The sequence below is a fragment of the Mus caroli genome, chromosome 7 (assembly GCF_900094665.2).
Source record: "Mus caroli chromosome 7, CAROLI_EIJ_v1.1, whole genome shotgun sequence".
Classification (NCBI taxonomy): Eukaryota; Metazoa; Chordata; class Mammalia; order Rodentia; family Muridae; genus Mus; species Mus caroli.
The window spans coordinates 137,273,937-137,287,069 of record NC_034576.1 but is presented as its reverse complement, the minus strand read 5'-3'; the positions used below and the strand labels follow the sequence as shown (position 1 = coordinate 137,287,069).

Genomic DNA, 13,133 nt, shown 5'->3' with positions numbered 1-13,133 from the left:
GCCCCCTATTCACCTGGCTTCTCTTCGATGTCTGTGTCTGCTTTCCTTTTGGCGGGTGGTGAATTAAGACAGGGGTCTTATGTAGCCTACACTGGTCTCAAATAAGCTATATAGCTGAGGCTAGCCTTGAACTCTCATGATCTTCATGCCTCCATTCTCTAAGTACACTGTCACACACAACTTCTTTTCCCTTTTATAAGAACTCTTTTGAGTAGATTTAACCCTATCCACCTAGGCATCACAGGCTAATCTCATCTCAAGCTTCAGTGTGCATGTGTGTGTACTCACACGTGTGTGTGTGTGGGGGTGTACATGCATGTGTGAGTGTAAGAGGATGAGCAAAGCTGTCATTCATTCCTCAGCTTGTTTTCTGTTTTTGTTTTTGTTTTTGGAGATGGAGTCTCTCATTGGCCTGGAGCTTACTCAGTGGGCTATGCTAACTGCCCACTGAGACCCAGGAATATAACTTTCCAACTGTCTTTGCTTCACCAGTGCTGGGGTTATGAGGCACCACGCCTGGGTTATTTTTATATATGCTTTAGAGGATTGAACTCAGGGCTTCAGATTAGTAAGGCAAGCACTTTACCAACTGAGCTATCTGGGTCTCATCTGGAGAGATGCCTTTTTCCAAAAAGAGTCATATTCTCAGGACGAAGGGGAAATATATCTTTTGGATGCTACCATTCAGAACACTCACTATAGAACACGACTCTGATCAAATAAAGGTAGAGTCTTCCTATCTGGAATTCACAAGGTGCAACTTTGGCTATGAAACTAGATGGCTTGCCACCCTCAGCCGCAGCAGGGACATTGTGAAACATGCAGAAGGGAGTCAAGCTCTTAGATATACAGGTCATTCTCTGCCCTTCCTTCCCAGCACCAGAGAGGACCTCCCACCCCCACCTTTGGCAGGGGGAAGCTATGATGTGCTGTGGAGTGTTCTAAGGTCAGCTGTCCTCTGGGCTCTGGCATGCCCTGGCTATTTGCATGCAGCATGCTGTGAAGATAGAAGGTTTAATTAAGGTTTCGCTCACCAGCACGTTGACAGTGCAGCTCATCCGATTGTCTTTGTTTTCGTCATGCATGATGGTCCTGTAGTCCAGGAGCCTCTCCATCAACCGCACTACGAGCTTCACAAAAGTTTCTCCTGTCTTGGCGAGGTATTTATGCTTCCTGCAGTGCTCCAGGAGGCTGAAAAAAATAATTACATACACCTTGTTAATCACACTCCAAGAAAGAAACTTGAGGCACGGTTTAAAATATTTCCCATTATTAACACATTTTAATTATTTCTGGGCTACAAAGTTCATTGTAGTCTAATTACAAGTCTCTCCATCTCTCTCCTGACATAAATCCCACCGTGAATCAACACTTACATTTTATCAAATAACACTTTGTATTGCTCGTCTCCTCTGCCTCCTTCCACTTCATGATCCAGCTTAGTGATGATCTCATTTTCAAACTATAATTAAACAGAGGAAGTGTAAATAATTAGCACGGCAGATATTCCATCTGATAACGTGGGTCTCAGTCACATTTACGTCTTTGGGGTCAGTGCTGGGTGGTTGCCCTCTGCCTTTGAAACATGATTGCATTTCAGAGATGCTGTCCCTGAGCCCTTAGAGACATCCAATGACTCAGCCTCAGAGAGAACCTTTGCTTCTTCTCCCAGTTAATGAAGCCAGAATGCATGTATTTGAGTAGCAGGAATAAGAGCCACATAAGGAAAGTCAAGTCAAGTCAACTGTAGGAGACAGAATCAAAGCGTAATGGAATGAGGTACCCAACTTTATCTCTACAGACAAGCAGTAAGTGGAAGAGGGTGTCGATTCCTGGGAAGGAGTAGGTGGCATTTTCATTTGCTAAGTTAGTGTTCTGGGCAGTCTGAAAACATCCCCGGGACCCTTTCACTGCTACTCCGTGACAGATCTCCACTCCAAACAAGATTAGGGGAAGCAAAACAGAAGAGTCCAGAAGCAGAGATGAGCAGGCATCTTTAGATGGTCCATCTCCAGGCTCATCCTAGAGCTGGACATGGTAAGCATCAGAGTTAACTGATTATATTTCTAAATTCTAGGGAGAAATTCCCAGCATGTTTCTAGGGACAATTAGATTGGAAATAAAACACCATCATCATAATAAGTATCTCTCCCCGTTTCTTTCCCTGATAGCCTGATGACACCCAGATCACAGAGAATCTCGAGGTTAGCAAACCTGGGGTATTGGTAGGCAGGAGGGGCTAGGAGAGTATGGGTTCTTATAAAGATGGAGACATCCACACTCTGAACAATTGGAGGTGAGCAAGAGGGAAATGGGCAACTGAACTCAAAGACCAGAAGCAAGAACACTATAGCATAGATGTGAGGATCTCCAGGATCCCTTTAAAGATGTCCAAACACCCAGTTCTCAGCAGCAATCCCCAGGTCCCCTATGGTGGCAAGGTTCTTATGAGAATGACAGCCAAGTGAGAGTAGGCCTCCTCTCTTAGTGACTGCCATATTGAGGCTTGGAGATAAGCCTGAGACAGTTGACCTCATGAAATAAATATGCTGCCCAACGTGCATGGCAAATTTGTTTGGTGACTGTCATGTATATAAAAATAGAATCTCAAGTCAGTATATAAGCGAGGTAGAACTTCTGATTCTCCTGCCTCTACCTCCCAAGTGTTGGGATTGCAGATAGGTGTCACTATATCAGTGGAGTGTTATGGAGTATTATGGAGTGTTGAGGATGGAAGCCAGGGTTTCTTGTATGACTGACAAGCCCTCTCCGGTGATCTATACCTAGGGATGCAAGTAATTGAGCCTCAAGTAGACAGAACTCTGGAGAGCTCAATATGTCAGCAAAGAGTGGGCTGGTTGGTACTGAAACAACTGGCTCTCTGGGCCATGTCCAGCCCAGTGGTGACATGGTTGAGCCACAACATCAGATACAGGACACTGGCATGGGGTATGGGAGGTGTTACTGTGACAGTGGCAGCTAATGGTAGGCTCTGGAGAAGCAGAAAGCAGGGCCCATGGAAGAGCCTCTGGGCTGGCACAGGCTCTCCTGTCCCTATTATGACACAGTCCTCAGAGCCTCACTTTCATCCCACTGCACAAACATAAATTAGGGTGGGGGAGGAGGGTGCTTCTTGCTCAGCACTCAGGACTTGGCAGCCTCCCAGCAACCTTGGCCTTTATGATCTCCTCAGTCTCTCTGACCCTCTCACACTCTCTTCCCAGATAAATAGCACTTTTTGATGGTCAGGCTTAAGAAGTTCAAGGCTTTTAGAAACAGAGATGGTTCCATTGAAGGAAGAGATTGACTTAGCTTTTTTCCCTTTCAACATGGAGTCTCAAAAAAGGAAAATACATTTGCTGTGAAATGACCACCTTTTGCTACTAGCTCACTACTCTCTTCTTTGTAGAGAGGACTCCTTCAAGTGGGGCCATTCACTTTGGACTCCAACACAAGGGAGATCTCTTGCAATTAGCCCTTAAGTGGCATTTCAAGGCAATCCCATCTTTCAGGAGAAAACAGACTGAGAAGTCAAAGATCATGGGAGTGACAGGGATGTGTGATTCACAAGTAGTTGAGACAGAAAAGAGAGCCCGGCAACGGAATTCAGACACAGTGCTCAAATGTACGTGTAAGAGGACTATAACTGGGAAGGTATAGAGAATTCAGAGAAGCAAGACTTATTCTAACACTGGCAAACATACATAGAAACATTTAAAATGGTTTCTCACTCAGAAGACACTGGAATGTGAGTTCTACTTTATGAAAACCACGTGCTTCCGTGTGTAAACTTAGCTGTCACACACAAGGAGATGAGGAAGCCTTGGGTCATTCAATATGCTGCTTATCGAAGTTAACTAAGGAATTTAAAGTTTTCCAGAAAGAATGGCTGAATTGTAAGTGCATCACAGTACAGCTGACTCTACATTTACCAACCTCCAGGCTGAGGTTGAACGTTTGCACAAACAGCTGGCAACTTTGCCCTATATCAGCAAGGCCTACAGCAGCAGGGCTCTTCAGCGAGCCTCTCGTTTCTGTGCCTTCATTTTTTTTTTAACTGAACATATGAGGATCAATATGTTAGTGTACTGTGACCTGTTATCATAATCAGAATTAAATGGCCCCATCCCAATAAACTGGAGACAGTCCATTTGCTGATAGAGCAGGACTGGTTTTTATAAAGGCTGTGTTTACTGTGCTCCTTGTCAGGCAGCGGGGCTCTGTGGTTGGGATAAAATTAGAGTGTGTTTATTGTGCTACTCAAATGGTGGTGGGGGCTCACTGATGGAGCAACCAGAATCATTATATTTTCTTCTCTTTTCTGAATCACAAATACTGCTACAAAAACATCCACAGGGTAGCCAACTTAAAATACGAAATAGAGCATCTCAAGCCCCTGATATCAGCATCCTCCAGAGACTAGCAAATGGAAGAGGTCATCAGAGAAAGGCATTCAGAAAGGTGCTTTGCAACTGGCCATGATTGACTGTCCTTAGTGGCACTGATGTTGTGAATTCAATTAACTAAGAAAAAAGCTACTGCTTCCCAATCTTACTGCCCAAGTCAGCTATGGGTTACTGAATACTATTTCAGAGACTACGAAGTAGGGATCCCAGCTACGGATAATCTTAAAGCCTATGATAATTCATTTGAAATGTGTAATTTTGGGTTAGGTTTACTGCTATTAAAAATCATGGGTGTGTGTCATGTCTCTACCCACTGAGCTATCTTACCAGTCTTCCTGCTATCATTACAATATATTTATACATGTACAAAAATCAGACCTGTAATGTAGCCAGGATTGTTTAATCACAGAGATCTGGATGTAAATAATACAAACAAAGGCTAAGAGCTTTTTGCAATCTGGTTGAAATTTGTGAACCTATGAGTGTAGCCTGCTGCATCTAGTAGCAAAAGAGTTTCCTGGTGAATATTTCCCTTTGCCCAAAGTGCTCTCCTTTCCCCTGATGTTCTCATGAAAACAAGTTGAAAAGACACTACAAGGTAGGAGCCTGGTGCTTGGCAACGTCCTGGTTTCAGAGAGCACCAAGGAATCACATCTTTTGTCTGCTCCACCTCCACACAGGGCTGGCCGGTCTGCTGGAGCCGTACAACCTCACTCATGGGCTTTACCAGAGCCCATTAGAAGATGGTTGACTGAGCCTGCATGGAAAATACGTCCGTGAAGAAGCCTCAGCAGACACAAGCCGGGGTGCTTAGAAGCCTCGGTCCCCCAGCTCACCTGATGAGATCCTAACAGTGACAGATTCTTCAGTCTGTCACTTGGCCTTTAATCCCCATGCTCAGACACACTAATATTTTTATGTAGATTACATTTATCTTCCCTAACCACTGTGTAAACTTAATTATATACTTAATTAATCTCTAGGATTTCATCCCATATTAAAAAAAACAACATTCATATTCCTCCTGTCTATCAAGGAGGCCGCTCCCTGACCTTGAAGCTCCTGTGACCAGTTCATGAGTTAAGAGTCCCCAACACTGTACCCTCAGAGCAGGGAGGCTCAGCTGCCGACTGGCTGAGCTGCCTCGCAGACACTCACAACTCAGCCTGAAGAGCATCTTCTGAGCACAGTTCCAGTGAACTCTGAGGAAATGGCAGAGAGAGTCAAGTTTGATGTAGTTGAAGGGGACCATGGGAGGTTGAGGGTGTCTCTGCTGGAAGGCGTTAAAGAACAGAACTCAATCTAATCAGAACTCTTGGAGTCAAAGGTATTGGCTGTCACGATCTCGCAGACCACCTTTGGAAATGAATTCAATGAAATCAAATCTACATCCCATGCCATGGTTCCTCTAGAAGCATTGAGCGCGATATGGCCATCTTTTCTTTTGAAATAAAGAACACAAATAAACAAGTCAACAAATACAACTCCCCAATGAATTGGAGAATAAACAAGATAAAATTCCCACCAGACTTACTCACAATCCATACTAGACTACAAATTGTACTGGCTTTTTTATCAAGTGGCAGACGCTTCCCACATTGTTCCAACAAGTTGACTCACTTGGGCTATTCAACTATTTGCTTAAGGTAAGCAGCAGGGGTGGCACGGGGAGATGATTCAAATGGAAACTCAGGATGACACCAAGATTACTCCTGTTTATATTGTCACTACTAAATAGGCGTTGTCTGGAGGTCGTGGAGCCATTTACCGAGTCTCACAAAGATGACATGAAATGACCCCATGATTGAGAACATGATTTCGCCTTTTCCACTGCATTCTTTTTTATCAGTGGTATGCAGGCTGCATGGCCATTTGCTTACACTTTTCTCAGCTGTGAGGGCCGCATTTCCAAAGCTGTAACAAATGGAATTCTTTAAAAATATGTCAGGACAGAATTTAAAGGGTGGGGTTTTTCCCCCTTTCATTTTTATGTTTTGTAAGTAAAGTACAGCGCGAGGCTGGGATTGTGATGGCTGTGCCTCTGGAAGGTTCTCAGTCAGAAAGCAGAAAACTCAGGGTAATGCGGAGAGATGGTCCATCATCCCTTTACCAAGGCCGGGTGTGTGGAGGTGGGTGACAAACGGGGCAAGAAGACCTGGACGTATCCTCACCTCTTCCTACTACCGTAGGATGGGGTGGAAGGAGGATTCAGACAAAAAGCATGAAAACAGGGCTGAGTTGAGGTAACATATTACAATGGTGGTGGACAGAGACTTCCTGGAGGGGAAACCCACAGAGCAGGGGTAGGAGTGAATGACTTAGGCAGATGGGTGGGATAACCTGATCGTGAGAGGGTCTTGGAAAGGATTGAGAGGATCAAAAAGACAGAGCTTCATAACAGTCAGAGATGAAACAGGTGCAGAAGAAAAGAAAAGGATTTCTGCTGAGGGGAGACTCATGTAGAGAGGGCAGAGACATGACAGGGGAGTCCCTCTGTCAATGGCAGCTGCTACAGGGACAGGAGGGATCACATGTGCTCTTGTCTCTGCTACTTGGAGCACCCACAACCATGGAGGAAAAGGACATGTTCCAAAGGTGGTGTGAGGCAGGGAGTTAGAGTGAAAGTAGAGATTTGGGGATGGGAGAAAGCAACCTGTCCACGATGATGTCTTCCTTCCAATGGGCTGCAGATCTGCTGACCTGGCCCAGAAGAACATACACGTCTATAGCCAGGAGGGATTTCCGAAAGGACCTGAGGCTGCCTCTTATTTCATATGCTTCTGCCTTGTCTAAGATCCTTCTTGTTAGATCACAGACCCACCCATTTGGGACCAGTCCCTGTACAACTTAGCTATAAACTGGTGACATTTGCTAGCATTAGAGAACCTGAGACTACAGACCTTCCTGTCATTATTTTGCTTTTCCTAGACTGATTTTTGAGCCATGCTCTCATGTATTCTAGGCTAGCTTGAAATTTGCTAGGCAGGTGAGGATGACCTTGAAATTTTGATCATCTTGCCTCCACCTCCAAAAGATTAAACACATACCATCATGCTATGTTTATTCAGTGCTTGGGAATCAAACCCATGACTTTGTGCATGCCAGGTAAACACTCTACCTACTGAGCCACATCCCCGGGTCCTATAGACTTTCATGGTTTGGGTGAGATCTGTCCAGAACTGAAGAAATCAAAGTAACTCAGTGAACTGAGGTAAGGAACGCAGCTCTAGAAAGGATGACATAGGCTACAGGAGGCTGTGGTTCTTGAATGGGTACCTCTATGTCATCCTTCCACAGGAGCCCAGCCAATGGAAGGACCTTGGAGAGGCTGGACAGGGCAAGGACATAGCGGTTTTCGAAGTTTTCTGCACTCCCAAGAACGGCATTGAAAAGAACATGCTAATAAAACATTACCATTGTGGCTGGGGTGGGAGATGCAAGGGCAACTCTGGAAAAACCAATTTGTAGCACATGCTTCTAAAACTCCAGTCATGGTTAGATACCATTTAATTTTGAGTAAGTTGAGGTTTCCCTCTGAACCCAAGAGGTTGCCCCCAAACTCCAATTACAAGTGATCAAGATAACCTGGCCACAATGCATATTTTGGGAACATCAACATATCAACTTCTCTACTGTGGAAGCGCAATCTTTAGAAGATGCTGCGTCCTGTGACCAAAACACTAAAGCTGCCGAAAAACAAAAAGCCCTAATGCCTTCCCCTCACTCCATTAGGTTTGTGCATCTGCTATAAAAGTGGAGGCAATTTAAGCCCTCACTGATGTGACTAATCAGGTTAGATAATTGCATTTGTGGTGGATTAGTTAAACAGCAGCCAAGCATCCCCATCCAGGCAGCTCCTGGATGGAGAGGCAGGCTGAGCCAGCTGTGTCCTGGTGGCTGAGCATGCATCCGGTCAGGATATATCTGCAGAGATTGCCAGTAAGGAAGAGGGATCATGGCTTCTACTTTAAGAGAACAAGCTGACTTGCCAGAGTGAAAGCAGGAAAGTGCTAGAAGGGCAGAGGAAGTCAACGGATAAGTGCTGTGGTCCAGGAGAGCCTTAGTATGGGGGAGCAGGGAGAAGGGTATAGCCCAGAAAGGGCAAGGTGAGACTTCTCAAATGACTGTTGTCAGGAGGCAGAGAAGGCAAGCAAAGCCACAGTAACTACCTTATACCAGAAAACCAAGTGGCCAGGATCCTAGCAGAGAAATGGGTGATGGGAAGGTTTGCATAAGGCATCTTCCTGAGAAGCAGAGGTCACTGCATTTTTTTACCCAACCCCGAGTAACAGACTGACAGAAGAGACCGGCTACAGTGGGAATCACTAGTATGCTCCCAAAGTCCCATGTGACAGAGGCCTGCTCTCCAGGAAACCTTTAGTGTGGGAAGTGTCTAGGCCAAGTAGACCAATAGGTGCACCTCCAAGGGAGAGCATGGTCTCAGCTCCCCCTGGTCCTGGGATGGGTGGCTTTGCTCCACTACTTCTCCAGTCCTGCTGTGATCAAGGGCTTTACCAAAGACCCCAGACAGGGGCAGCTGGTGACAGTGAAACTCTCTCAAAAAGAGCCAGAGCAAACCCCTTCTCTTTATAAATAGATTATCTGGGGTATTTGTTCTGGCGAGGAGGGAAAGCTGGTAATCACAAGACTGCTTCTACAAGCTTTACGGTTTTCTGTCTTCTGATTTGCTTCACTTAGAGAGTTGTCAACACAGGCAACACAGCGTCTCCACACAAGTGGAAAACAGCCAGTGAGATTTGAGCAAAGTGCTGGAGGATGATGAAGCCATGCTTAGCCCGGTACCGGTACCGTCTCTTTTGTGGATCTGCTTGTTTGGGGCTGTGCTTTTATTTGCCTAAATGCAATCGAGGTGTGTTTTAAGTCTGTGAAATGCTTATAGAGCATGAGCTGGGATGTGGGGAGCCTCGCTTCTTTGTGGGATGACTCAGGAACTTTAGCTCTGTGCAAAAAACAAAGGACAGAGTCTGAATGCCCAAAAGGAATGCTTACACGGGCGCCTGCTCCTATGGCTCCCATTGACTTCATCCCATTTTCCATCAAACCTGGGGGAGATCCTAACACAGAAGAGACCCCGCTACAGTGGGCTTCACTAGTATGGCCTCAAAGTCCCATGTGACAGAGGCTTAGAAGGTTATTGTAAGATATTTAGAAACCTCCATAATACAACAACTGGGTACCAAGACAGAGAGGAGGGAGGGGAAATGCAGACCTCCCCTCCCCCTGCAACCCTGCAGCCTATTCATCTTCATTTAATCTACCCTTGACCTTTACTTTGACCCAAAGTTTATGTTTAAAAATGAGAAACGGTATTAATGGTTTTTAAGGCTTATGATTTTAGTTTTCTGGGCTTGTGACATTCATCTATATAAATACCTTTTCTCCATTTATCTGAGGTTTTAAATTTAATAGCAGTTTTCACAAGTCTTTCTTTGTGCTTGATTCATACGAAATTCAAAAGTGTGATGAATTTTATGCCTGGGAAAAAGTATTTTAGATTATAATTTATAGTTTCGGCAAGCCTGGAGTGACACTGGAGCCAGGCTTTTGAGGCAGCTGCAGTGGAGGCAGGTCAAAGCTTATAGCAATAATATCAAACAATTTGGCAATAATGTCAAACGGTACAAAAAGCATTTTGATTCTAAAATTGCATTTCTGAGTGTGTACACTGAGGAAACATTCAATATGAATTCAAGCTGTATGAATGAGCAGGCACGCAGTATACTCATTGGTAGTGGAAACTAAGCAGCCCAGGGCAAGGAAGGGGTCAGTGTGCTCCCTGAACTATTATATCCCCATTAAAATAAGATTTAAAAAAATCACACACATACAGTTTATGTGTGCACCCACTCGTGTGTGTGTGTGTGTGTGTGTGTGTGTGTGTGTGTGTGAGAGAGAGAGAGAGAGAGAGAGAGAGAGAGAGAGAGAGAGAGTGCAGAGCCCATCTGCAGAAGCCAAAGGATGCTGAGTGTCATGTTCTTAGTCTCCACTTTATCCCCTGAGACAGAACATCTCACTGAACCCAAAGCTCACCTTTTTTGTTAGCTTGGCCAGCTGGCAAGCTCCTATGATCCATGCACTGCTACAGTCCTGTGACCTATGCCCTATGACCTCTCCCCCAACACTGGTAAGCATGCCTATGCTAGGCTTTTTTTTTTTTTTTTTTAACATGGATGCTGGTGATTCAAATTCAGATCTTCATGTTAGCACAGCAAATGCCCTACATCCTTCCAGCTCCCTTTCCAGCCTCAAGGGGCTTTACTCTAGGATTTAATGTAAAGTCCTTATAAAAACCAATAGGAGACAGCTAGAAACCTACCACCCCCTTCCCAACCAGGAAGACAGAAGACAACAGATTCTCAAGTAAGGATGGTCACCGTGTTTTCTTTGAGCTGTGGAGAACTGTTTTTTTTGTGTATCACCTTTAGCTCTGGAATTGCCTGTGTTTTCTGTTTGTTTGTTTGTCTGTCTGTCCCGCCGGTCTTCACATTCTTTACACATTACACCCTTACCATTTGAAAGCTCCGGGTGGAGTGGAATTCACACTGCATCATGTCGAAGAAGATGGGGAGGGTGGCTTTTCGAAGCTCTGTCTCAGGAATCAATGTCATTTCCAATATTGGGCCAACCATTTCTGGGATGAATTTTATCTTGTGTTGACCTTTCAATCAAGAAATATAACATCTATTATTTTAAAAAGAAGGGGTGGAATTTTCAAAAGGGGGTTGAGGATACAGAACACAGCAACACAGACTTTGGGATACTGAATGGAGTTTCTATGGTTGTGAACTCAATCTCGCTTATAAGGATTTTGAGTACTTTAAGTCATGTATGGACTGAGGGCTGAGGAGATGGTTCAGTAGAGAAAACGTCTGCTATGTAAGGATGTGGACTGGAGTTCAGAACCCCAGCATCCACATAAAAGCTGGGGAGGCATGGCAGTGCTCAGGAACCCCATGCATGAGAGGCAGAGACTGGGGCAGTCTGGAGAGCCAGGCTAGCCTACACAGTAACCTCTGAACTCAGTGAGAGACCCTGCCTCAGTAAATAAAGTAGAGGGCATGAAGAGATGACACTTAAAGTGAACCTTTGGTCTCCATACACACGTGCACATCACACCCAAATATACACATAAGGGAGAAAATGTGGATAGAACTCAAGAGTTCAATCATGATCTAGCAATGGGACACTATCCTCTACGTGTATTTCTGGGCAGCAAGATGACACAGTAGGTAAAGGCATTTGCCACCAAGCTCCAAATACGATCCTGGAACCCACATAAAGGTAGGAAGAAAGAACCAGTCCTACAGGGCTATCCTCTCATTTTCACACACATGCCATGCCATGTCCCTCCTCCCGCATATCATGCACGCACATACAGTAATAATAAAACGCAATATTTTAAAAACTTGTCACCTGAGGGCATGGTTCCTGATACTACGTACTATTACATTTACTATTGTTCTTATAGAGAGGTCATTTGGATGTTTATTTTGAGAAAAGATCTCCCTATATATTGACCAGATAACGTGGTTTCACAAGTTAGTTGTAGGACATAAATGAAAGACATGATCATTATCTGCTACTCAGATAGAGCAGGGAACTGGGGCTGGGATAGCCCCATCTGACACTCATGGGAGCTGAGACAGGGAGAGTGTGGGTCTCCAAGGTTCCCTGCCTCCAAGGTGGCATGGAGAGGTGTGGTCCACTTGACACCCCTGTAACTTCTGAATGACTGCAGTCAGAGCACAAAGAGCCCCCACTGAAACACGGGACTGCAGCAAGAACAGAGCCTACTATCTCGGGCTGCTGCACGATAGGCAGGCATTTATGTAAAGAACAGCTTTGTCGGCCTCAGGAGATAAAGGGGCTGCCTTGCAAGCATGAAGACCTGGGTTCGATCCTCAGAATTCAAAATAATAAAAAGCAAAGATGCTGTGGAACCCGTTTGTGTTCTCTGCATTGGGGAGGTGGTTTCCTAGGGCTCAGTGGCTGGCTGAGCCTACCGAGCCTACTTTGACTTTCTTATCCCTGAGTTCAGGATGTTTGGGGAATGGCATAGATGAGTGTACATAGGGCTTGATGAGAGCCATGGAAGGCAAGCAGGCTGTGATGATTAATCTCTTTTGTCAACCAACAACATCTGGAATCAACTACAAACTCAAGCAGTTGGGAATACCTGCAATGGATTATTTTTTTTTAATTGGATTATTAGAGGAAGGAAGACCCAGCCTAAGTCTGGGCTACACCTCATTCTGGCAGCCTATATAAAAGGACACCTAAGGAGGAAGCTTTTGCCTTTGCCTGCCTGCCCTCACTCTTGCTGGCAAGTTCATCTATCCTATGGCTGGGGCATTCCTCTGCTGGTATTAGAACCTACTTCTTTGGGATTCCAACATAGACTGAAGACCAATAGCTCTCTAGGTCCTCCCTGGGATGCCAGCACAACGTATGGGGCTGTTTAGACACCTAGTTTCATAGAGTGAACAACTATGGGATTCTTGGCCTTTATGGCATGAGATAGCCATTGTAGGACTACCTGGACCACAGCCTGTTAGCCATTCTCTCTCTCTCTCTCTCTCTCTCTCTCTCTCTCTCTCTCTCTCTCTCTCTGTCTCTCTCTCAGCTCTGTTCCCTTAGAACACTGACTAATACACTAGCCTCCTGAAGGGGCATGATGAGGCAAGAGTGGTGCTCCCGGGCAGCTGT

At 45.1% G+C, this 13,133-nt stretch overlaps 1 protein-coding gene across 1 annotated transcript in view; it reads right to left on the bottom strand.

Moving 5' to 3' along the window:
* Dock1 (dedicator of cytokinesis 1) overlaps positions 1-13,133 on the bottom strand; it is a 497,315-nt gene that overhangs the window by 62,671 nt on the left and 421,511 nt on the right. Inside the window, exons 33-35 of the mRNA XM_021168435.2 lie at positions 10,937-11,085; positions 1,377-1,462; positions 1,035-1,191 (exon numbers count right to left, since the gene is read on the bottom strand). Of these exons, the coding sequence (XP_021024094.1) occupies positions 1,035-1,191; positions 1,377-1,462; positions 10,937-11,085 (392 nt within the window). The remainder of the gene's footprint in view (positions 1-1,034; positions 1,192-1,376; positions 1,463-10,936; positions 11,086-13,133) is intronic.